This window comes from Botrytis sinoallii, assembly GCF_014898435.1.
Source record: "Botrytis sinoallii strain Bc 23 chromosome Unknown BSIN_016, whole genome shotgun sequence".
Taxonomy (NCBI): Eukaryota; Fungi; Ascomycota; class Leotiomycetes; order Helotiales; family Sclerotiniaceae; genus Botrytis; species Botrytis sinoallii.
In genome coordinates, this window is record NW_024066043.1 from 340730 (window position 1) to 364924 (window position 24195).

General features: G+C 42.7%; 8 protein-coding genes across 8 annotated transcripts; 2 read left to right on the forward strand and 6 right to left on the reverse strand.

Moving 5' to 3' along the window:
- Positions 1 to 230: 230 nt before the first annotated feature.
- On the reverse strand, positions 231 to 911 carry EAF02_008477 (uncharacterized protein; the record flags this gene model as incomplete). The annotated part of the gene is made up of 2 exons (XM_038904525.1): positions 231 to 640; positions 695 to 911. 2 exons carry the CDS (start codon positions 909 to 911, stop codon positions 231 to 233), a joined length of 627 nt encoding a protein of 208 aa, XP_038755582.1.
- Positions 912 to 2320: 1409 nt separating this feature from the next.
- On the reverse strand, positions 2321 to 3067 carry EAF02_008478 (uncharacterized protein; the record flags this gene model as incomplete). The annotated part of the gene is made up of 2 exons (XM_038904526.1): positions 2321 to 2993; positions 3048 to 3067. The coding sequence occupies 2 exons, from the start codon at positions 3065 to 3067 to the stop codon at positions 2321 to 2323; spliced, it is 693 nt and encodes a 230-aa protein (XP_038755583.1).
- Positions 3068 to 3667: 600 nt separating this feature from the next.
- On the reverse strand, positions 3668 to 4471 carry EAF02_008479 (uncharacterized protein; the record flags this gene model as incomplete). The annotated part of the gene is made up of 2 exons (XM_038904527.1): positions 3668 to 4307; positions 4455 to 4471. The coding sequence occupies 2 exons, from the start codon at positions 4469 to 4471 to the stop codon at positions 3668 to 3670; spliced, it is 657 nt and encodes a 218-aa protein (XP_038755584.1).
- A 1307-nt stretch (positions 4472 to 5778) lies between these two features.
- EAF02_008480 (uncharacterized protein) lies at positions 5779 to 6474 on the reverse strand (the record flags this gene model as incomplete). The annotated part of the gene is made up of 1 exon (XM_038904528.1): positions 5779 to 6474. The coding sequence occupies exon 1, from the start codon at positions 6241 to 6243 to the stop codon at positions 5779 to 5781; it is 465 nt and encodes a 154-aa protein (XP_038755585.1). The 5' UTR covers positions 6244 to 6474.
- Positions 6475 to 7168: 694 nt separating this feature from the next.
- On the forward strand, positions 7169 to 9404 carry EAF02_008481 (uncharacterized protein). Its single transcript, XM_038904529.1, has 3 exons — positions 7169 to 8027; positions 8144 to 8596; positions 8688 to 9404. Exons 1-3 carry the CDS (start codon positions 7953 to 7955, stop codon positions 8949 to 8951), a joined length of 792 nt encoding a protein of 263 aa, XP_038755586.1. The 5' UTR covers positions 7169 to 7952; the 3' UTR covers positions 8952 to 9404.
- A 155-nt stretch (positions 9405 to 9559) lies between these two features.
- EAF02_008482 (uncharacterized protein) lies at positions 9560 to 11435 on the reverse strand (the record flags this gene model as incomplete). The annotated part of the gene is made up of 3 exons (XM_038904530.1): positions 9560 to 10712; positions 10767 to 10970; positions 11020 to 11435. 3 exons carry the CDS (start codon positions 11433 to 11435, stop codon positions 9560 to 9562), a joined length of 1773 nt encoding a protein of 590 aa, XP_038755587.1.
- Positions 11436 to 14728: 3293 nt separating this feature from the next.
- Positions 14729 to 18326, forward strand: EAF02_008483 (uncharacterized protein; the record flags this gene model as incomplete). Its single annotated transcript, XM_038904531.1, is given in 3 exon segments — positions 14729 to 14975; positions 15132 to 17677; positions 17694 to 18326. The coding sequence occupies 3 exon segments, from the start codon at positions 14729 to 14731 to the stop codon at positions 18324 to 18326; spliced, it is 3426 nt and encodes a 1141-aa protein (XP_038755588.1).
- Positions 18327 to 18853: 527 nt separating this feature from the next.
- On the reverse strand, positions 18854 to 19514 carry EAF02_008484 (uncharacterized protein; the record flags this gene model as incomplete). Its single annotated transcript, XM_038904532.1, has 4 exons — positions 18854 to 18986; positions 19056 to 19155; positions 19215 to 19336; positions 19405 to 19514. 4 exons carry the CDS (start codon positions 19512 to 19514, stop codon positions 18854 to 18856), a joined length of 465 nt encoding a protein of 154 aa, XP_038755589.1.
- Positions 19515 to 24195: the final 4681 nt, after the last annotated feature.

Genomic DNA, 24195 nt, shown 5'->3' on the forward strand with positions numbered 1-24195 from the left:
CTCATTGATACCTCGGACTTTAGTTCACATGGCAGAAACGGAAGAAAATAAAAACATTATCAGATTATTAGAACTAGTATCTCAAGTACGAAGTGTCAAATGTGTAGAAGTTCCAGTCCATCCAACACCACACCGTTCTCTCATCATCTCTCCAGCAGTCTCTCTCATCCCTTCCCTTCCTGAAATCCAACATCCATAGCTCGAAAAATTACCATTCTCGTATCCCTCTTCTAACAATTATAATTCAAATACACACCCCGAGCACCCGCCCCATTCAAAGCATTAACATACTCAGTCCAGCTCACACTACCCTGTCCACGAACCCAATCCGCATATCTGAACACAAACGCCAATCCCTGACCACTACCCCCATTGCAAGCCTGGGTATTGATAACAACACTCTGTCCACTTGCAGGAGTAACAGAGCCGAAAATACCAGAATTGATTTTAGGACTGATATTGTTGAATGTTGGACCGTTGGGAAGAGGTGTAGAAACGGTGAAGACGTCGAGAGCTGGAGAGATACCGGTGATGGATGGTGCGTAGTCTGAGGGGAAAGTGAGAGTAAGGGAACAGCCGTAGGATCCGGCTGGGAGAGGAGGGAATGAGATCAGTTCCCAGAATTGATTGGAGGGGTTACCTAGGGGATGTGTTAATTTGGATTCATGATGATATTCGGGAAAGGTATACATACCATTGGCATCAGCGTCCTGGCTAATCTTGACAGATTTATCTGTGTTCCATGTGTTTGGATAGGCGGTGTTCGGGTTTGCCTTGGAAAGTTGGACGATTTGATTTGGGAAGAGTTGTGTTCCGCAAGTACGTTTTTCGTTCAAGGCTTCTGGAACGGGAGAAGCTTGTACGAAGCTTGTCGCTCCGATGAGAAGAGAAAGAATAGTCTTGGAAAGCATATTGATTTAAAGATTAATTTCAAGTGAAGAATGGGAGTATGATTGTTTTTAAAGTTCTTGGACTCTGAGTAATGATGATGATGATGGAGAGAAAACAACATCTCCATCGATCCAGCAGCATCATTATATACCCAACCATCCAGAAGTAGCCTGATGCCACTGTCATCAACTGCTGAGAAAAATCATATGACGATCTCATGACTTTGCGGACGGATACGAAGAGGCTTGCTACAAGTGCTGATTTACACAAGGCTGATGCAGTACGGGATTCTTCATCAAGCTGAAAATATCATATGATGATCATGATTGTCATCTTTACATGATGTTATTAGCAAACTGGTGAGAGATAATGTTTCTGGTTTCTTTGTAGAGAGAGTTTTTATGACAAATCTAATGATTGATGTATGTAGCTGTGTAACTAAAGTCGGGTTGGACCACCAGTGAGAGTCGCGGGGTAAATGCTTGGCAGCTGCAAGGGAGTGAGATTTTGGGGAATTTTTACAACGGCTTGGGTGATGAGGCTGATGTGAGCTATTTTTGGAAGAGGGTAAGCAAACAGCAAACAACCTGCTGTCGGTGTAGTGAGGTTTGGGGGCTTTTTATTTGCTGTCCCGAGTATGAAAGCTGGTGGTCCGATAATAATCTGAACTCCCTTTCTCTCAGCCTCTCGGTAAGCGAGACATTTGACGATTTTCTATTGCGGTGCCAAGAGAAGTTCTCATGGGGCTCGTTTACTAGTGGGTAGAAGCACGATGTATGTTTTTATTTTAGTGGAAACGTGATGTGCCCAAAGGCTGAGTACATACAACATTGCCCAAGGACTTTTCGTTGCTGCGTACCGCCTTTCTCTGCAGATTTATCAGTTGGCAGTATTAATACTTTTTGGCCTGTCTTAGCCCACATTCTTTTTGGCGTCTGAAGCGATTTCAATTCGTAATGCCATTAACAAATTCTATTTTGGGGTTTGATCTATTTGAAAGATTCACAACGCTAGTTCTTTGAACGGTGAAACAAAGGCATGGATAATCGAGTTCAAATTCTTTTCGATAGCAATGTATCAGACGTAAAGATGCATGAATATATCTCTCTACTACTTGGCAAACCCTTTAAATAATATAAGTTCCACGTCGGGAGTAAAAAATTAACAGCTCTCCATATTGTGATAACTAGTTTGTGTGTAATAATTTCTGAAATTTGAGTCTCACCAACAATTTCGGCCATCTCTAAAGCAAATTGATGAGATACCGAGTCTGCTCAGCCCCCTATACGATCAAGTCAACTTCCATTATCTCAGATCACTTGATTCCATCTACCGATACACGGATCCACGTTCGCGTTCTCGGCTAGGTGAGAAAAATGTAAGACGCTTAGGCTTCGTAGTTGAAGATCTACTGTACATTCAAGGTGTACTAGTGTATATTTCTATACTGATGAGAATTCAATGCCGCGACGCAAACATATTCATCGTTATCGTTATGCTCATGAAACGCACATTTATCATAACGACCGCCTCGAACTCTTGGATCAGCAACAGGCATCCCTCCAAAATCGCGTGTAAATTCTGAAACGTCTTCCAATGAGCCATTCACGTCGTTGAATGTATTCTCCAAATTAGCGACATCTTCTAGATCTCCAAACGGAATCTCCCACGCTAACATTGCTATCGCAAATATTCGCAGCTCATCACCCCATGTTGTATGCTCGTATATATGTGCAACTTCAGAATTGGACAATGCAAATCGACCTATTCTTTCATCGCCCAGTGCATCTTGTAGAGCATTCATGGCGCAATTTTTCAGGGTGATAGCTTGACACTTTTGGGCAAAAATCCAGATTTTAATGATCAGCATGGGCTCTCTCAATCCTCCTTTAAGATGCCCGGAATACATCCAGTTGACGAAGATTTCGAAAACTTCTGCATCATCCTCGGGAAGAAGTATCTTGTTCTCAATACCTTCCTTGAATCTTCCATTAAAGGCTTTGTCAAATAAGTCGCAAGTTGATCTGATGAGAGTTTTATGGACAAAGAACTCTTTGAGCTCGGGACCGACAATGATTTGGACCAATTCATTGCCAAGACGACTACGAATCTTCGAGTTAGCTTCGGTCGGTTTAGTACACAATATTGGTTCTTACCTAGCAGTCAGATGTGCCATCACGGAAGATGCTACTTGGGTATTTCTTTGTCGTGATCGCACTGTTTTTGCTTGCTAATTTTGATGTTTTTGTACAAATTTGATTGGGAGAATCGCGGATCTGAAGTTATTACGTCGAAAATTTGGATGTATCGAAAAACATGAGGGTTTGCGAATGCGAAACCTTTTTTTTTAACATGGTATTGGAACTCTGTCGTATCACGATGGGCCGTATGAAACTTTGAGAAGTGAATTGGTGATAAAACCTCAAATAATGCAGCGAAGAATTATCAATTCCCTCTAGTCACCTTCATTACGGTGACAACGGTTAAGTCTGATCATGCAAATTACTTCACCCTCACATTACCGCCAGTGTTGATAAGCCAATGCGTACCTACAATGTGCTCATATTCTATCTACTTGGTTTTTGCTCTATGAAACCGACCGAACCTAAGATGCAATCTTCTGCGGAAAGCATAGTACACTCCTGTTGCCGATTATAGATGCAAACTTTCCATTCTCACCCCCTCCAATGAGCACAAGCTGAGTTTGAATTTCCACCGCTAGTACTATTCTCGAGAGCTGATATACAAAGCAAGGATAGCATAATGTTGATTTAGACTAATTCCACACGGTTGTTGGTTTGTTCGGTTCCGTGTTACAGACTTCATCGAATTTGTGTCGGTGAAACTTGCAAATCTCAAATCCCTCTTCTTCGATTACAGGATTCTCCGTACGATATCTTGGATCTTTATGGGTCCTCGTATGTGTTAAAAGGAGCATAGGTATATACTCAAGGATCTCGATCGCCGCACCATCAATCTCTTTGAATATTCTTTCCATTCTCTGGGCCGAAGAATAGTTTGGACCGTGAAGAACAGTACAAGCCATCATTGCTATAGCAAAGCATCGTAAGGGTTGACGAGACCTGGGTTTCGTGAATTTAAAGACCGTCTCGAGTTCTCGGAACGAAAGAGGTTTGCAGCTGGTGTTGAGAGAATCCTGAAGCAAATCCATGGTAAAGTTCATTAGCTGCCCACTCTGATACTTGTCGGCGAAAATGTGAAGCTCAATAATAGCAAGATCGCGACCGGATTCGTCCTCTGCAGTTTGGATTTGAAGGCTTCCAACTTGTGCGGTATACATCCAGGTAACAAATTCCTGAAAAATATACGGCTTATCTTCAGGTAGATCCATCTTATTCTCCGCTCCCTCTCTAAATCCATTGTCTTGAAAAGCTGCCTTGAAGAAACCTCCAGATCTGTAAATGAGGTTCTTGTGGACCGAGAACTTCTTTCTTTCGGGTCCAACAAAGATATGGACAAACTCATCTCCAAGCTCACCAGAAATGTCATTAGTTAATGTTCATATTCATGAGTATGCTGAGATATCGGCGAGGAGAGCTTACTCTAGTCGTCCCTCCATGATTGTCTAGGGTCTGTTTCAAGTAATAATTGATGGATGGAAGTATTCAAGGCAGGTTGAGTGAGTCGAGAATCGACGTAGATTTGCTTCGTGATAAAAGTCTGTATGTGTTTGACGATTAAGGAGTTGTGTTGGCTGGCCCTCGATATTTCTTGTAAAGTCTTTCGCTTTAAGACCCAGTGGCAGAGTCTTGAAGATGGATATCAACCTCAACCACAAACGTTTCTTCTGTTGTAGAAATAAAAAGAACTTTATCTTAAAGTTGGAATGAAATTCGGGCGAGTTATTGAAGGCGCTAGGCCAGTTTTTAAAGATTGTTTCGTTGAAGGTGAACCCAAAATTTGCCCCAAGGTACTGAATGATTTCTGGCTCTCGATATCAGTGGTTTTATACCATTCAATGAATAGTATAAATACCTTTAGATGCGTAGGGCTCATTCGGATCATCTTTCTATATTTGATCAATATTTCAAACCGCAAGAGTATTATGACACTGAGGCCAGGATATATCGGGGTGTGTTTGATAGAATTTGTATGAAACTAACAATAATTAAAATTAATATTGGGATGTGTACAGTTAAATGGAAAATGAAGGAGACTTTAATTTATCCAAATATATTGGTTAATAGCACCTCAAAGGCTACCTACTATGGATTATTATAAAGAACACTATTTGAAGCATTCATCATTTTGACATATTGTTTACAGTATCTTGTTGCGTTTGATGTCACATCTAATGTCGAAAGAGAAGTCGATTCGAACGAGCTCTTAGGGTTTCGTACCTACCCATGCGAATTACTTCGTGATAGCCCACTTACATTGTACATAAGACTATCACAAGCATTGTCATTTTAGCAAAGAAAGAGAAATCATAAAATTCCCATTCTACAAATTAAAGATTCCTTCACAGTTCACCAGGGCATTCTAGAGTAAAGTCATTGTGATATGAATCTCTATTATTATTTAGATGTTATCCTGTAGAAGGAGCTCCATGTCTATCATCTATCCAAATGCCATAACCATGCAGTCTTTTATCCCATCATGATCGTAATGAATATAAGTCTTCGATGTCCCACCAATGCTGCTCTCGCTATGCCCAAAGCCCAAAATACAAAAAAGAGTGACTAAAACCAACTGGCGCTATGCATATGCATCCAACAAAAGGAATGTGAAATTTCACTCTAGATCCACCATGCTCAAAACCATAAAACCATAAAACCATAAAACCATTAAGACTAAAACGAAACATTAACCCCCCCTTCCCCGTCTGTCTCTCCGCAGTCGATCACATGCCAAATACCATGTCTTCTATGGCAATTGTAGTTGGCAAGTGTCAGAGCCGTATGCTACGTACAAGCCGTAGTTTCTAGTAACGGTGTTATTAACACGGAATTGATAGATATCATAGCTGAAGTCACCTGGGCCTGATAAAGTTGAAATGCCCATCAAGAACTGGGCTTGCGAAGAGCAGTCAAAGGTGCCGATCAGAGTCTCCTGACCAGGATTTAAGGTGTTAGGTGTAAAAACTTCCACAGTAGGCTCGCCATTGACAGGGAAGACATCCCAGAAGGTAAGATCACTGGAGTCGAGAGGGATAGATGGGCCAAAGACTTCGACTTGTGGGTCCAATGGACCAGTAATGACCTCATAGTCATCTCTGCTCGAAGGGAATGAAGACCAGAGCTCACAGTTTTGTGCATCAGCTGGAAGATCAAATGATGCATAAGTGTATTGGCGCGAGGTCCATGCTGTTCCATTCCAAGTTGCACCCATTCCAAAATAACCTTGGTCTAGATCTGAAGGGTCCTGGGATATTGTGTTGTAAGCGACATGCTGAGGAGTGTTTTCTCAGATGTATTCTAGAACTCCTGGCCATACGATTGTGCAATCATCGGAAGAGACAGTTGATGTTGCCGCGGAGGAAGAGTCACTGGTAGGTGTAGGTGCAGCGGATGTAAAGCCAATAGCGGCGATGAAAGCGATTGTGGAAGCTTTGAAAAACATTGTGATAGTGGGTATTCTTTGTGTAGTAAAGTTATTCAGGTATGTGATAAAAGAAGAGAAAATGGAAGTGGTATTAGATTGCGATCTTTGAAGTTGAGGAATTGTATTGGAATGTTTGATGTTGATGATGAAAATAGAAACTAAGGTGGTCACCTCAAAGTATATATACCTCGAGTCCAATGCAGCACAGCACAGAAAATGAATTCACTTTCAGTAGATTCTTACTCAGCCCACAGCTTTGCTGGAAATATTTACCGTATCTGCAAGTGGAAGACAAACAAAAAGTTGTGATCGTATGGATTCATTGTTTGCTGTGCGATGCTTGCTTGTGTGGCTAGGAGGGTAGCCATGGCAGTGAATAATACTACCAAAAAGCTTTTTCAATATGATGAACGAGTATAGGAAATCTATTTCAAGAATCAAATATGGGCAGATGAGAGGCTTGAGAAAATGGAACCAATAGAATCCAAGAATCCATGCCACACTTTGAGGCGCGACTGACACCTAGGTACCTATTCAACAAATCATACACCGCCAACCACTTCAACAGCTGGAGAGATCAAATCTCACGTGAGGCTGTGCATTACAGAGCAGTGTCTCCTAGAGAATATTGTAACATGCAGTAGAAACATAGTAAGACTTCGAATAGTTGCTTGTCTATTATGTCAGAACTTCAGAGCTTCGGAAAACTCTAGGGTATTCTGCTTGACTAGGGCTTACATCGATGGATTTTGGTTGCATCCGGGTTGAATCCCCGCCTCCATATTTGCATGCAATTGTCTACCGACAACACTCTTCTTTTTTCAGAACAACTGTTGGAAGAAGCATCTCCGAAATAGCATCTTTCGAAGTCTGTGACTCGTGAAAATGTTTATGGTGAGTGGGGTCCATATCTCCCCAGTACAACATACCAGAACTTTGCTCGAGAAGACTACGCCGCCTGCGCCATCATCCAACCACTGCCAACACAGCCAATATTTTCATAAGTGAAACCATTGAATAATATCAACACAGCATTGTAAGCCTCAGCACCGATCGGTCTTCTCGCTTTGTTGCACTATTCAAAGACCACTCGATCGTTGAAGCCCATTGAGAAGCTGATAAGCTCGCATCTGGGTAAATATCATATGTCGACGAGGGATTAGACGTGTTAGACATGTAGCAAGCTGCTCGAACTTCCAAATACCTATATGTTAACCCCATTTTACCTGCCTGTCTTCCAAGGTATGCGTACAATGAAGAAGACGTGAGATCAACGCTTTTGGTGAATGAAGTTGTTCAATCAACCGAGGTAGTTTTGGGAGTTTCTCGAGTCCGGGGTTTTAGCGTCCGATCCACGCTAAATTGCGGGACATTCCGCATCATCACTGGCGTCCGAGCGACCACTTTTATATCATCATTCACTCCTTGGATCCTTGGATAGGATTGATTACTGTACCTATTATTATAAACATCTTGTATCATTCGCTTTGGCAATCATGGGATCAATCAGTGGTAATGAGAATACACGTCCTGATGCGAAGGAAATCCGAGTCTTGGTTACAGGTTTTGGTGTGGGTTATTCTGACATTACACCCCGCTTTACCCCTCAATCGTGGACTTGTTCAATCAATATGTTGAACTGCCCCAAGTCTCAAAGTTCCTAAATGCTGACTGTGACTTCAAACAGCCTTTTCGCGCGCAATTTCCCATAAATCCATCATGGGAGATAGCATCTCGTCTACCACCTTACGTTCCTACGAATGTAAAAGATGAGGGGCACCATCCGCATGCACGACCACCAATAAACAAGCACACGCCACGCATTAAGATTGAGACTTATGGAGCGCCAGTTCATGTAGGATACAAGGCTGTTCGGGAACTTGTGCCTGTACTTCTTGATGACACAAAGCCTGATTATATACTACATATTGGAATGGCATCTGGTCGATCTTTTTACAGTTGTGAGCGACGGGGTCATCGAGATGGATATTTCATGAAAGATGTCGATGGTAGTGTTTTGAACGATGAATACAACAAGATCAAGGAGGGCGATGACTGGGTATGGCATGATTGTCCTGGGGAACTTTTGACGAGTTTGCCATTCGACAAAATGTTCCGTCAATGGAAGGAAGCTTGTCCTGTTCGTATTGACTTTTCTATCCATTTTGATCGATGACATTGCCTTTGTCTGGTCCATATTTCCCATTCCGTTACTGAATACATTCATATAGGAAGTCGATACACGCATTTCCGAAGATGCCGGTAACTACCTCTGCGATTTTATATACTATACCTCTCTCGCACACCGTTACAAGCATCAAAAACCAAATAAAGCCATGTTCTTACATGTACCCGTCGACTCCGATCCCGAGTCTGTACGGAAGGGTGTTGAAATTACAACCGAGCTAATTCGGGCAATGGTTGAATGTGATCTCAAAGCTCAAGCCAATACTGGGGACGATATTAATACCACAGAAGAGAAAGTGGATCTGTGAATACTTCAATTATTTGACAGGTGAAATTGTATATACCTGACTTAGTAGAGGGGAATTGGTAAACATAATAGGCAGGATGGACATCATGGGAATAACACGTTTGATAGTATTGGTAGCATCTGTAGTTTTAAGAGCATGGCATTATAACAGCGTTAGGACCTCTGAGGATACAAGAATTATTTTCAAGAATAAGAAAAGAGAAATACAACATCTGAAAAAAGGCTCCAACTAATCATTGAGTGTTCACTGCGATATTCCAATCAGACATTGTTGAGCAGAGTGTGCTTCAAAGGTTTCTAAACCTCGACTCGCGTATTATAATCCGATGAAGGGGCGACGAACTCGCAGTGAGAAATGACCTCGGATTACTTTGTCAACGGCGGCAGCATAGATGAGTGTTTGTTCAAGCATTGAGAATTTTGACACAGGTTCTCGCACATTATAATGCATTCTTGCTGAGTGAAATATAATCATTTATTCTCATTTAAGATCTCCACTTCAGTAGATTATTCATATCTTCATTCCCCGTCATTACCCCATCATTATCATCATCCAATATGCCCTTGGTTCCCTAGTCCCCAATTACCTGATCTCCAAGTCCCCATCATCTAAGCATATCCAACCGGACTTTTGCATCCAAAACTGGTTGCATGACCCAATCCGAAACTGGCAATGATACTTTTGATACTGGTATACATACCTAAAACGGCAGTAGCAGCGCTTGCCAAAAAAAACAAGAAGCAGAAGACCTTCAACCACCATCTTGGGATAAGACCTCTCTTCCATCTGCTCATGTCTTTCCAGGTATCGATTCTGTTTATGGTTCCGGTAGCAGGGTCGAATTTTTCATCTGGATGCATGGCATCTTCTTTGATGGTCATACCAAAGTAGAGAAGGGTGGGGAAGGTATATGTGAATTGCATGATGCAGACTGCAGCAACGAGCGAAGAGATGTTGGTGAATTGAGGAACTGCGGATCCGAGAACAAATGCAAATGCCCAGTACAAAGGTACGATGGCAATCCAAATGAGTTTTCCTTTCTTGGTAGTGAGCTCTGGGCCACCGAAGAGGTCTTCAACAATATTTTGGTAGATGACCTTGATACCGATGTTACCGTATAGAACGGCAGCAATGAGACCGGAAATCAGGTTGATTGCATTGGTGACGGTTTGCCACGAGTAAGGTGAGAGCCCTTGATTGGCTGGATTGTAGGTGAATTGACCTTGCTGCGAGTAAACGACGAGACCGAAGATGAGGTAGCAAACGAAGATGAATATTTCAGCTAGGAATTGCGCCTTGATAAAATCGAGTGGTCGTTTCATTTCAGCCATGAATTCACAATACAACATTGCGCCACCGTAAGCATAGACGATTTGCATAGCAGAGCTCAATTGCGAATCGAAAGTTGAGCCAGAAGGAATCCAAACAGTATGCTTGATGGGAGCTTTCGCGATACCAAAAGATGCCAACACGGCGTCATAGTTTGGAGGACTGTGTGCTGCCACGCCCATGGTCATGAAAATGACAAGAATGTTCAACCAAATGGCGAAATTGGCAAGATATCCAAACTTCTGCAGAGAACGGATTTGACCCAAAATCATACCAGCGAGTGCCCAGACCAAGATACAGATGGAAAAGCAGAGCTTGTATTTGGACATTTCCGACAGTGCTTGACCGTTAGAGATGACAATAACACCAACATTGAACAGAAGTTGGATACTTTGCAGAAGATTGATACCATGGCGAGAATAAGTTCCGAAACTGTTAAAGTTAGCTGTGTACCCGTAGATTTCGTTGTGGGCGTGGTATCCTTACATTCTGAATCCCAAGTCACCAAATGTCCTCATTGGATATCTGTCACTGTCGAGCTTCAAAAACATGCGCCAAATTTGCCATCCAGCGAAGAAAGCCATAACACCCATGAAAAAATACATCATTACACCTCCAACATATCCGAATTGTGAAACAGCGTATGGTGCGTTGGATGGCCCTAAAATATCGGTGGTGATAAGGTATACACTGTTTGACCGTCAGATACATCGTAGCTTCATCCAAAAGAATAACTTACACAGCTCCCCACGTAGCGTTTCTTGCTGCTCGGGATGCGGTTTCCCATTCACCAGCTCCGACAAGCGAAGGATGGGGGGCTTTGGTAATGGAACTAGGTTTTGATTCGCCGACTGGCTGAGGTCCGGTCTTCTCATCCTCAATTTCTGGAAGAGCGTGTTTCTCATCACCGATTTCCTTCCCGGCAACATGGTCTACTCCGGCAAGATACTCCTGGTACATTCGCTCCCGTTCCTCTGGACCAAGTCCATTCTTCTCTAGTTCCCGCTGAATCTTTGCATAATACAAGTATTCCTCAAAGGGGACATTTGGATCATGCAAGTTGCGACGAACAGTCGTTGGTACGTTCACCTCGCCTACTCCGTCAATGCGAGGATCGCCGCCATCGAGGGCAAGATTTCCTAAATTGTTGGCCATGACTGAAATCTGTAGGAGACTGACTGAAGGTACCGCGTCAAAATACTTTGGGGATCAAAGAGATATATGAAGGATTGTCAATTTCCTCTGGTGGATTCATCACATGGCTTCAGCATGGTTACCCGTGTAATCCGAGGTCCTTAATGTGGAAATCGTCAAAGGGCGGTGGAGACGCGTATAGACGCCCCACCAAAAACCTTAAGTATTGAAGCAGAGAAAGCAGCATCACTGGATAAAATCAAGATCAACAACCCACATCACCGTATCTCTGACCCGATGGAACCGTTGACCCTCCACATTGATCCTATCAGATATAGTTCGATATGAAATTGTGCTAACGACGTAACAAAATTGGGGAACGTCGATGAAAGAGGAAGGTGGTCGAAATCAAACGCATCACCTGGAAATTGTAATACGAATAGCACAATTTTTATTCGCAACACTTGCTTATTGTATGTAGGGTCGTTGACACAAGCTTTGGGGCGTCTGCGGAAAGACGGAAAGCTCTTCAAGCATTTGCCAAGACAGTCGTCACTTGACGATTCCATCAATCTGGGAATTGTTTTGACTCGATTCCTTCTCAGGCGAGTCATTTTTTGGCAATCGTTAAGAATCGGAACTGGCCATAAATGAGGGGCCAGTCCGTGCTATATTTCCACTTCCAGTGCAAGCCCGAAATTTAGTCGGGCGAGAAAAAAATTTGCTTCGGAGCGAGCCGAGGTTCAAAAGTAATATAGATCTATATATGATAATAGAATGAAAAATAAGTCATGTTGTTAAATGCGTTGCCTGATGTTATTTAGAAGGGAAAGAATGCAACATGAGTTCTTACTGTGAGAATCTGCAAATATTAGACGTCTAGGCAATTCATACAGTAATATCTCCAGGTTCGCCTGAGGATACCTTAACCGCCAGGAGAAGGTTCATCTGGTTACAATTATCAATCGCGACGAGAACCCGAGCACCTTCTTCAACCAGAGTAGCGTCGTCTGTCCCGCCTTGACTAGTAGGTAGATAAGAGCGGATTCAGTGAAGTAACCCTAGGATTCAATTGACCGTTTTCAGGTACCGGGCTGAGGTTTGCGGGTTGAGGCCCACAAAGTAAAGTTGCTCATACACAGTGGAGTCCTATCTGACTAGCGTAGAGGCCGAGACAGGCAATTGATTCGCTATCAACAGTATCGAGCCAACGCCCTTTCAGTCACCGGAAGGGCGGCGTGCTTGTTACAAATGTGCGGACTAAAGGATGAGAATGGAGAGTGATCTAATTGACATAGTCCTGTAAGGACATGGAAGTGTTCGAGGGACTTAACCTAATGCCAAATTCAGTTGTGGGATGTGACAATTCGACACGGGAAGTCATATTTCTGCAACAAAAGAGAAAGATAAGACCGATGGCTGTTGATGGGAATTATCAGATTCATGACGTTGTCGCCAAATTGTAAGAAATTTCTTCTCGTAGCACGTGTGTGGCTGGTGGTGATGTCTAACGTCCACGGGTCCCACTTAAAACATGCAGATGCCCAGTTTGGAGGCTGGAGAGGGCGTACCGGTGAGCATCCCCCCCTTCCAATGACCGCGGGATCTGACTAATGTTAGGTATGCAAAATCTTTTGATTGATCACAATTGTTCTGGTTGTTATTGCTCAAGAAGCTTGAGCTTGAAAGGGTTTTATTCTGCATATCATTTGTTATAATTGTATGTTTTGATCTCAATCAAATCTTCGATGTGTGTAGATCGTGCCCTAAGATCTTCGCGTTTGTTGCCCATGATACTTTGCATATCAGTATTAAAAGAGTGTTCCAGGCATAATCCCAGACGGAAACCCGTTTTGAGCCAGTTCAAGAAAGAACTTCTATCAAGAATCTGTTGAGACAGTTGTTGGCAGCACTTAAACGCTCTCAATCAAGTGTGCAATAACCCAGTACTATCCATACGAGGCTCCTGAAGAACCACCAAGTACGTTATTTGCATGAAAGATGAGATTCCTTTGAAAGAACGGGGAAGCATTCAAACATCGCAATGGATTGTCAGGTGTCGAGATAGAGATTGTCTCGTCAAAACAGGTCCTAACATGAAAGTAACCCAAAGACCGGGCACTCGGCTCTTGTGCTTCAAATCATGACGAGATCCGATCCGAAACCCCCTTCACTTCTTCGCCTGAATGGTAATACCGTTAACACAATGGGAGTATTTCGGTATGTAACAAGGTACCAACATACCACCAAGACACAGGGTGCGGGGTATGGTTACCTTACAATATGAGATATGTTCAAAGCAGTCAAAAAACAGCCACCTCAAGCAGATCCGCTTGCTGAGCTCACTCACTGATCAAGCGTGCATCTCCCTGATTGGTTGATATATGGCTATTCAGGCGTTGTTTCGTTATTTCAACCTCCTCATTATTTGTTTTATAAGGACAAGTAGCTCCTTGTGCATGCTGAGAAGTACTCTCTACATGTATCACCATTTATGTTGGGTTTGAGCGCTGCCCATGGCCAGCTTAGGCCATTTCCGCCCAACATTTGAGTTTGAAACCCTACTTGCTACACTATATAACACAACAGTGAAGAAAAACAAGATTTTTCTACTATTTGTTGTCAAGCTAGGAGCAAATTACTGGTGGAATGATTGCTTTTCTAGTCTGCTGCGGTTTACAACGAGTTGCACTTGGTCATCGGTTGGTTTTAATACCCATGAATTCTGGAAATGGCTGGCTGATAATCTTTTCTTTGTCGTGAAAGTTGAGACAGAGTTTGAAGAACATAGCAGATTTATTGCATTTTTAGATACATTCCTGGCGATGAAATGGGAGATCTTTCGCCTAGTAGCACAGAATATGAACACAGCCGCGAAGTCCAGGAACGTTACAAACCAGTAGGATATTGACACATCAATTGAATATCTAAGTAATTGTTGGTTACAGTTTCGGGAAGCGTGAGATGCCCGAACGCTGATATCTGATACCATGAACAACTCGAGTTTGGCAGGTGTTGGCTGGTAACAATCATTTTTGACATTTATGTAGTCCTGTCCTCCTTTGCCAAAGAGATATTGATTAATCAACGAATTTTTTGGGGTCTTTTATTTTACCAAAATTCTCCATGAATAGTTGTGTTTCCACGAGGAGAACATAGCACATATTAACTCGCCAATTCAAACTGAGCAATTCAAGCGCAATCCAAGCTACCAGCTATTCCACTTCCTTATTCTCATTACCCTCCTCAGCATTAAGCCTCTTACCTATAGTATACCCTTCAATTTAGCAAATTCTAGCTCAAGAAATAGCAGCATGGCAGGAGCAAACCCTGAAGGTGTTGCTTGGTTCCCTCGAGCAGCCTTGAAATGCTGGGAATTTGACCCAGATGATGCCAAACAGTTCTATAGTCATATTCTACTCGAGATAGTTTCCAACTGTTATGTTGATGAAGGCTTCTATACCCCAAATATTCCTTATCAAGACTTGAATCGCTTAGGAAAGCAGGTTCTCAGTAACCTTGTACGGAAGACTTATGCCCGTTACCAATACATGAACGCCAGTGAGTACATATGTTTCACTCTCTTTTACTCTTCTACTGTATAGTTCTGTTCCCCGGTTCCACCTTCACTATTGTTGCTATTCAACATAGGATTGTGTCCTTACTTCTCTCCAAAATTTGTCGTCAATAGGCATAACTAATCCCCCAATCTTGTAGTGGCCGGCAGCACTTGCATGGGTACCAAACGACAAGATTCTGTCGGGGGTACCGATGCTTACTTTGAAATTAGTGATCAGAGCGGAAAAAATGAGGTTGGGCTTTGGCCATGCCTCATTCCTACGCTCGACGAACAGTTTCTCTGGGTAGATTTGTCTTATCCACTGAGATGTATCTATATCCCGCTATGTCAAGAAGCGCATAAAAGATACCCTGATCGGTGCACGTACACCCGGGTGGAAATACGTCTTAGTAGTCCGACCCTGGAGATCTACAGATATATCAAGCTCGACGAGGAAGAACTTATCAGAGGGAATTATAATCTTGTTAACCGCGAAAAGGACTACGCCAAACAGATCGATACTCTTAACAGGGGTAGTGTTGGCCAGAAAATGAGAGAAAGAGATGGCCACACGCTTAAATCGGAGTCGACAAAATTGGCACACCAGCTTCAGCAAAGAAATCCGACAACAAAGCTCCCAATTACAAAGGAACCTGGTGTCTTTGGCGCCGAGAAAAGGAGAGAACAAGGAATCTTTAGTGATGACTTTGAGGTGGTAGGTAGCAAAGTTTTGCAACGGAATGATACCTTTGGGTGGAAATTCCTACCTCAATACACAGCCCGGTTTGATATCAGATCTCTTGCAAGTATGCTTGCAATCCCCACTCAATTACGAAAAGAGGAGTTTCAAGACCCTTATCAATTCATCGCCCTTTTTGATTCCAAATCCGTCGTTGCAAAACAACCAACTCAAATTCGATGGATGAATAAAGCAGGTCTCATTCAACTTGACAGATTGATCAGTAGTCAATACGGCATCAGTGTCACTTACCAAGGAAATGGGTACGACAAAGATTGGATTGTCAAGTGCCTCATGGGCATTGTGGCTGTGGGTCTCAGTTGTATTCCGATGATTGGACCCTTAGTTGCCTTGGGGTCTCAATTGATCACAGATGCTATTCTAGACCCAGAGTCTTTCACAAATGCACAAGGACTTGTTGCAAAAATACCAAATATTACTACAGCCTTCGTTGCAACTGGACAAAACACGAAAGGTTTCCTCGCTGAAATGAAAACTGGGAAATCAGCAAGTCGACATGTTCTACCTTTGGAGAGTGACGATAAGCAGGGAAGGTCAATTCAGGTTGGACCTGATGCTAGTGATAGAGACGGAACAAGTGGTCAAAGTGATAAAAAGGTTGATACGTTGATCAACGAGGAAACTTTTGAGATTTTCAACGATGACCCTGAGCAGAGTGAGGATCTGGATAATCCAGAAAGCAAAAGTGATAGTGGTGAAACGGGGAAAGAGGAAGGCGAGGGGGAGGAAACCGATGGGAAGGAGGGGAGTGGAATTGATGGAGATAATACTTCTGAGGATGGGGCCAAGGATGACCCAGAAAACGAGGCAGAAGAGAGCGGCGAGAATAATGAGGGAGAAGAGGGAACAGGGAGTAATGAGGAGGGAGAGGCGGAAGGAAGTGCGGCTCAGGTAGGTTCGGATAATGGGGATAATGAGGAAAGTCAGGATGAGAGTGGGAGTGGAGCGGGTGCCGCTGTGGGTCAAGATGACGCAAACGGCAAAGATATTCAGGAGGGAGATAAAACTCCTAAGAGCGAGGCTCCTGAGGAAGATCTTAGAAGTGAGGATCATGGTGAAAAAGAGATGATAATAATGAAGAGGTCGAGGGACAAAATCAGGAAGCTGAAGATGGAGGAAATGAAGACCAAAACAATTCTGATAAACGGAGACAAAGGGGCAGTTGGGGAGGCTGATGACTCAAAAAGCGAGAACGGTCAGAACGAAGAGGACAATGATGATGGTGGGGATGGTGGAAATGGTGTAGATAAAACAGGGGAAGCGAGCGAAGATGAAAATGGCTCGAACAGCGAGAACAATGGAAAGGACGAGGCGAGTGGAGATGCTGATCAAGAAATCAGAGAAGGGGTTTCCGATGCTGCCGACAATCAGGAGAATCAAGAGGTGGTAGATGGCGATAAAAGCGAAGGGGAACAAGGCAAGTTAGAAAGCGGGGATGATGGAAGTGATAGAGATGGTGAAGAGAACGGCTCAGAAACGAACAATGTCGACCAAGATGACAAAGATGGAAGTGATACTCAGGAAAGAGATTCGGGAGACAACAACGATGTGGAGGGAAGTGATCAAGAGGAGGACGATAATCAGAGTCAAGAAGAAGGTACTGAAGGGAGAAACGACGAAGCCGATCAAATAGATGGGGACAACGAGGGAAGTGGTGAAGGAGATAATCCAGAAGGAGATAATCCAGAAGGAGATAATCCAGAAGGAGATAATCCAGAAGGAGATAATCCAGAAGGAGATAATCCAGAAGGAGATAATCCAGAAGGAGATAATCCAGAAGGAGATAATCCCAAAGAAAGCGACCCAAAAGGAAACAACCAAATAGGAAATAACCCAAAAGGAAATGCTTCGAAAGACAGCGATGTAGAGGGAGACGATTTAGGAGAAATGATTCTAGAGTCAGATGATGCAGGTGAACACGATCAAACAGAGGACAATAATTTGGTAAATGATTCGGAAGGAGGGAATGGAAGCGATCGAGAAGATGAAGATGAAGAAGAGAAGAGGGAAAATAAAAAATGAAGGGGCATTTAATGAACAGGGCCAAGGGGGTGACGATGGAGATAATCAGGAAGGAAGCGAAGAAGGAAAGGAGAGTGAAAATACTCACGAGAACCAAGAAGGGGGCAGCCAGGATGACCATGCAAGTGCAAATAATCAAGATGGGGATGAAGCAAACGAGAATAATAAAGAAGAGAACAACGCAGATGGAGATGAAGCGGAAGAAAATCAGGAAGGAAATGATACTGGTGATACTGAAGCGGGAGACGAGGGAGAAGATGATACAAAAGACCAAGAGGACGATCAAGGAGGAGATGACCAAGGAGGAGATGAAGAAGGTGGGAACGGAAATGGAGGAGATGGAGAAGATGCTAGTGGCGAAAATGATGAAGGAGGGAATGATTATGGTGGGAACGACGATGTGGAAATAACGATGGTGGGAATGATGGTGGGAACGACGATAATGGGAACGGCGATGGTGGTGGGAATGATGTTGGGAATGATGGTGGGGATGACGATGGAAATAATAGTGAAAACAATGGCGGTGATGGAAATGACGAAGATGGAGACGATTAAGTACCTTTCAAAGTAAGTATAAGGCAATACGCGGTTATGACTCAACTATTGAAGCTCTTCCTTCCCTCTTTGTTTTCCTTGCGACATTAATAGTTTTGAATATGTAGGTAGTTTAAGCAAACAATAATGATAATTTCGTTTTATATATTTTTGTGCATGATCCTACAATCGAATTTGAATGATGAAACCGGGGGTACATGTGTATCAACAGATGGGCTGTTTATATTATGCTTTGAATAATATGACATATTTACATTCCTGGAGACCTATTGTTTATTATACAGACGTCAACTTTGTACATATCCATTTTAGTTACTATGGACTTTTAGCGCTTCTATCAAACCATCGCAAAAAGAACATGTGATGATAGGTAGTCGTAGAATCATCTGCATGTTCAATCACCAAGAAAAGTAATCATCTTCATATGCGAAAAGACTATTGTATTTTCATTTGCTATTTAAATCTGTATACAGATACCAAAAAAGAGTGTGCTGAATTCCATCGATTCGAAACCATGCTACCCGCTACCAGATGTCTCCATTCTTATTTACTGGGATCAAAGTACCATTTCTGGTTATCCTCACTCTTTGAAGATGCGGAGAGAATATCAGCTCCACTTTGGGTGCCAAAGTCTTTTACGGAGAGTTGGCCACGGCTAGAAATCTTGTTGTTGATACTGTGATTTTGATGTCAATCATCTAGACTATTGAATTGATCAAGGTGGGGTGGACAGAATGATACTCACGTGAAGACTTGGTAGCCATTGGTTGTTGCGGCCTTGATAGTCCAGCGGGCAGACTGATCAGTCGGGGAAATTTGAGGAGTAGAGACAATCTTGTTGTCGCCTATCAGTATTATATTAGCATGTGAATCATCTCCTAAGGCTTGTTGGTATAACACTTACCGGTTGCGGCGAGGAAGAAACCGCTGCGAACATTGATGATCAAATACTCGGCGCTATCCCCTGAGCCAGAAACGAGTGCAACCTGCCACTTGGCGTTGTCGCTTGGTGCATCACCACGAGCACTGAAATTCCCAGTAGCATTAGTTATTGTCAACTGCAATATGTCAGGACGGTTTGCAATTTAACTTACTATGTTCTGACAACTGCTCCAGGTGTGAGCAAGCCTTCCCATGCATTGAGATTGAGAGTCGGAGCCTGGTATGGCACAATCTCGTAGGTACCGACGCCGTTGAAAACCATATTGAATGATGATATGAGAGAAAGTTGATTTGAGTAATGATTGTTGCTGTGAGAAGTAGATAAGCAGTGAGGAGTGTAAATCAGATTTGGTCTGGATATGCTCAACTTAAATATTCATCTCCTCGATCTTTGACGTTTATAATAGTGCGGAGTCCTTCACTTTCTGTGTTTTGGTGGCTGGCTGTGCGATGGCTGATGGTTGCCATCGTGAAGGACGCAAACTATTGAGTGATACATCAATAGATTCTTCATTGGAATGGCTTGACAGTTGTGTCATAATCTATCACATATTGCTGCAATAAAAAGAGGGATGACATGCTCGAACGGGTTTCTAGCATAACCAAGCTTGTTGTGAAAATACGTTCATGCTCCTTTGCGCAAAATCACCCAATCGTGATGCCATATCACATCAACGAATTCAGCTCAGTATAACAGCCAGATTCCAGCGATAGTATCAATTCTCCAAGATCATGGTCCTTGGCAGAGGGGTATTTTGATATCCGGCATTTAGCGACGTTACATGGGTGCGGGGTATTTGAAAAGGCGTAGCTGGAAATTTTATTTGAATCATCTTGAATTGGTGGGGTCGTTTAAAGATCCGTGATAGGTGTCAATCGTGATAACAAATTGCTGTGCTTGGACTATATCCGCGTTCGCTACGAGCTTGTGAACACTTTATCACCGTGGGGTAGAATGAAGCTGAAAATACCCATCTCAAATCACGCCTTTCATGCGTTTGCCCAATTGCGCCTCATTCTCGTATTTTCAGATGTTTTTGCCCATAGAAAGAACAGATAGAGTCATCGAAGAAGACAAATCAAAGACCAACACAAGTAACCGTTCAGATTGTGCTTAGGCCAAGAGATAATTCTGATCATTTTTATATGCAGAGAGCATACTGCGGCAGGCTGGGTCGTGGAAGCCTCAACTAATCGTCAAACATGCGTTGAAAATGTTATGTTGTGTAGCTGACAGTGGTGGAACTGCAGTCATGCAGTAGCACTGTGGGGGTGCCGACACCGGGAATTTGTGTGCAACGTAATGCGCGAAAATCTGTCGCTTTACTGACGACCCCCATCCATCTAGATGTAGCAGAATTATCTCTCTAAACTTCAGATTTTCACTGCCGCTCGTTAGAGCCTGCTGTACAGTGCGTCTGTCATATCAAACGTCTCAATATTCTATCCCTCTTAAACCACCCAAGACTTTCTCAAACGATACAACTGTTCTTAGCGGACGCCGCTTCGTATCTTTAAGAGTCTGTGGGATTCTGACAGATTCTAGACCGACAATTTAGGTAATATGAGGTTGTTTTGTGTTCCATACAGAGCACAGCCATATTGTGAGGTTAATTAGCTAATAATCTATTCCTGATATATCGCAGTATGCAGCTTTGAATGCGAATCAAATTCGTAGGTTGGACATATAGCATGAAGAGGATGAAAAATATTAAGACGTTGGCGCACTTGTCGGGATGACAATTTATGGCCGAGTATAACCGCATGGGAAATAGCGCGGTCTGTCTTGGTCGATTCGTCTCGGATTTGCGGGAAAATATTTCGTACCACAAAGAATTTTCCATTGATGATGACCTTCTCAAGAAGAGGAAGAGGCGAAAGCTGTGCCGAACTTGCAGCACATCTTGTTATTGCAGTGTGTCTGATAGTCCTGAGTCGCCCGTTTCGGCATAATAAACCAATTCATAAGTATTCACAGGCGTGGACTCTTTCCCGAGATAATACAATATAAATATAGAAAATTGTTTGGCGTATATCAGAAGGAAGAGCATTCATAAAACAGTATCGATTTTGTGGATATTGTAAAGATGTAGAAGAGACATTGGGGTTTCCTTGAAAAGAAAGTACCAGCCGGTTGTTGCATAGCACTAACATTTGTACAGCGAGAGCATCAGTAGCTGCTGTCTTGAGCGTGAAATATGGATTTGAGATTTGAGTATGACGGAATCGTAATATCAGACTGATAATGTGTACCCAAGACCGTCAATATTCGTGTTTGTTGTAGATATTCCTCAACAGTCACCGCTCTCTTCAACTTGACACTTGTCAGTTCAGCATAACGGAAAGCATATAATGGATGCGATCAAATAGAATCCATCAAATGCCTCAATTCTTAGCCCGAGGAGGCGAACTAAAGCCCCCGAAAGCCCTCCGTATTGACGGATTTCGAAAGGTTCGCCGTCAAAAAATGAGACATCAAATCCTGTGCTTTATCAAAGCATGAAATACTTTTGAGCTGTATTTGATTTTGCATAGATAAACACAGAGTGAAGTAAGTAAATATCTTCAAATATACCTATCCAGCAGGCGTTCATCTTGTATCCGTTTGTGAAGTGAGAACAACAAACCCATTAACTCCCAAACAATTGTATTCTTCTTATCTTATCTCTCCCTTCCGTACGAAAAGCGACTGAGTCGTCTTGCCACTTTTACGAGCCATGCTGTGGGAAAATAACAAGACCATCATTGAAAGTCGTCTGAAGTCGTCCTCCATACCACTGACATCATTTCTCAACCTTTTAACACAATCTCCATGCTCAAATCTCCCTTACAATTCTGACTTACCTAGCTAGGTATCTATCCATCTTTTCATCGCATACTCGGAAAAGGAATTGTCAATTCCCTATAGATTAAAGCAGCGCCGCTCTCTTACTGCTCGCTTCGTCCCCACGCAAAATTTTCACCACCCTCACAACCACAACTTTAAAACATCATATCTCCATCAATACATGACTATTTTTGATGATTCTTGATGCAAGAGAACTGCAAAAAGAAAATTTGATCACTACGAGGGTCGAACTCGCGACCTTGGCGTTTTTGGGCTCTGATATTTATCAGAATCTATTAGCACCACGCTCTAACCAACTGAGCTAAGCGACCGATTGTGGTTATTTGATGTAGTGAACGAATTTGTAATAATATATATTCACATGGTTGTAATTGTAGGATAGGGAAGAGTGGAGTATGTATGGTTGTGGTAGGATGATCGGTGGTGGAGTCTAGAGACAGGACGGTGTATTCCGAACCGAGCCGGGCACTATTAGTGGGGCTATGGCTGGCTTGCTATTCCGGAGAGCACGTATAGAGTCTAGGTGCCTGTTTAGAAGTGATATGTTGAGTGAATGAGGCTACAGATAGAATACAACAAGAGATTTGACTCTTTGAACTAGGAACGATCTATCGAGTCGCGACGTTACAAAGAACCCATCATAATGAGAGACTGAGATTAGAAGCCGAGATCTCACATGTCCAGACTCCTTCGGATGACGGTGTTGGAAAACAATGGTATCGAGAGCTCGAGATGAAATTATAGAAATGAAAACGAAACCCCAATGCATCCAATTAATTCGCAGGCTCATGTCATTGTCAGATTTCAAGAACTTAGCAATATAACCAGCTCGTCAGAAATCTAAATTTCGCTGTAGACTAACGATATACCTAGAATGATGGAAAAGGAAGAAGATATGAAGGCTTTTGGGTTCAGATAACGGGTATTAGTCCACTCCCATCAAAACCCTCTTTCTTTCCCCTGCCCTGAAAAGACATCAACCACGCGAAATCTCAAGCTTCGACGCTTCTCCACTTCCCGTATGTTGGGATTCGAATTGTATTCGACGATTAGACGATTAGACGGGCGCGAGATAAGACTCGACTCATCATTACCGGCACGGAGACTATCATAATCATAAATATATACATACATCCTATCAATCACCCATTTCCAAGTCCGAACATCCTCGAATTCCGGATAAACTAATAAACCAATCAATCAACCAACTCAAAGCTCAAACAAGCTTGGACATCCCTTTCCGCTCCCCGACATTTTATATTAATATTGCATTATCACAGATCTCAGCTAACAATACACCTCTAAGTATATCCCGAAGATATAGGAAGAAACAAGCCAACATCGATATTGTCATCCCATACATACATACATACATACATACATGACCAAGACCCCATTGGTGTAACCAACACAGGCACATGCATATCCCGAACAAGCCCATGTAATTTCCCCCCGCAGCAGCCACCACTTAATTCGGCAGTTTTCATATTCTCGTATCGTTCAAGGGAGAGAAGGAGTTCGAATATCGATGATCAAAACAACACTATAATTATATCTCGGCCAATTATGAGGGCTACTATACTATACTGATATACGTGAGATTGCCCAGGTGATGATAAAATCAGCATGCATGTCATAACCATCACCGAGTATCACAAGAAGAAGCCCAATTTTGAGTAAATTTTGATATCTTTGTTATATCCTATTTCATCGCATCTCAATTCATAATACGTGACCAGAATTCCATAAGCCTCTCCCAGCAATTCAATTCTCAGCCCTCATCTCCATACCCATTGAATTATCTCGCCCCACAGCACTCTCTTTCTTCGACACTTTTGTGTGACCATTTCAATCATCAAGACTAAAATGGAATATCAACCCCATAATTGCCCACCCAAGCCTAAAATACAAATAAGTACAAAGCGTAAAAGTTCTCGCCTTCGTTTCGTATGGGAAAGTCTTTTCTAAATATTAGATCATGAATGTATGTACTGGTTATCGAGAAAAGAAAAGACGCAAAAACCGCCTGCCGTGCTGCGTCATGTTTGTTTCGTGAAGGTGAACATTATGTTTGAAATAGAATACAGTGGAGAAA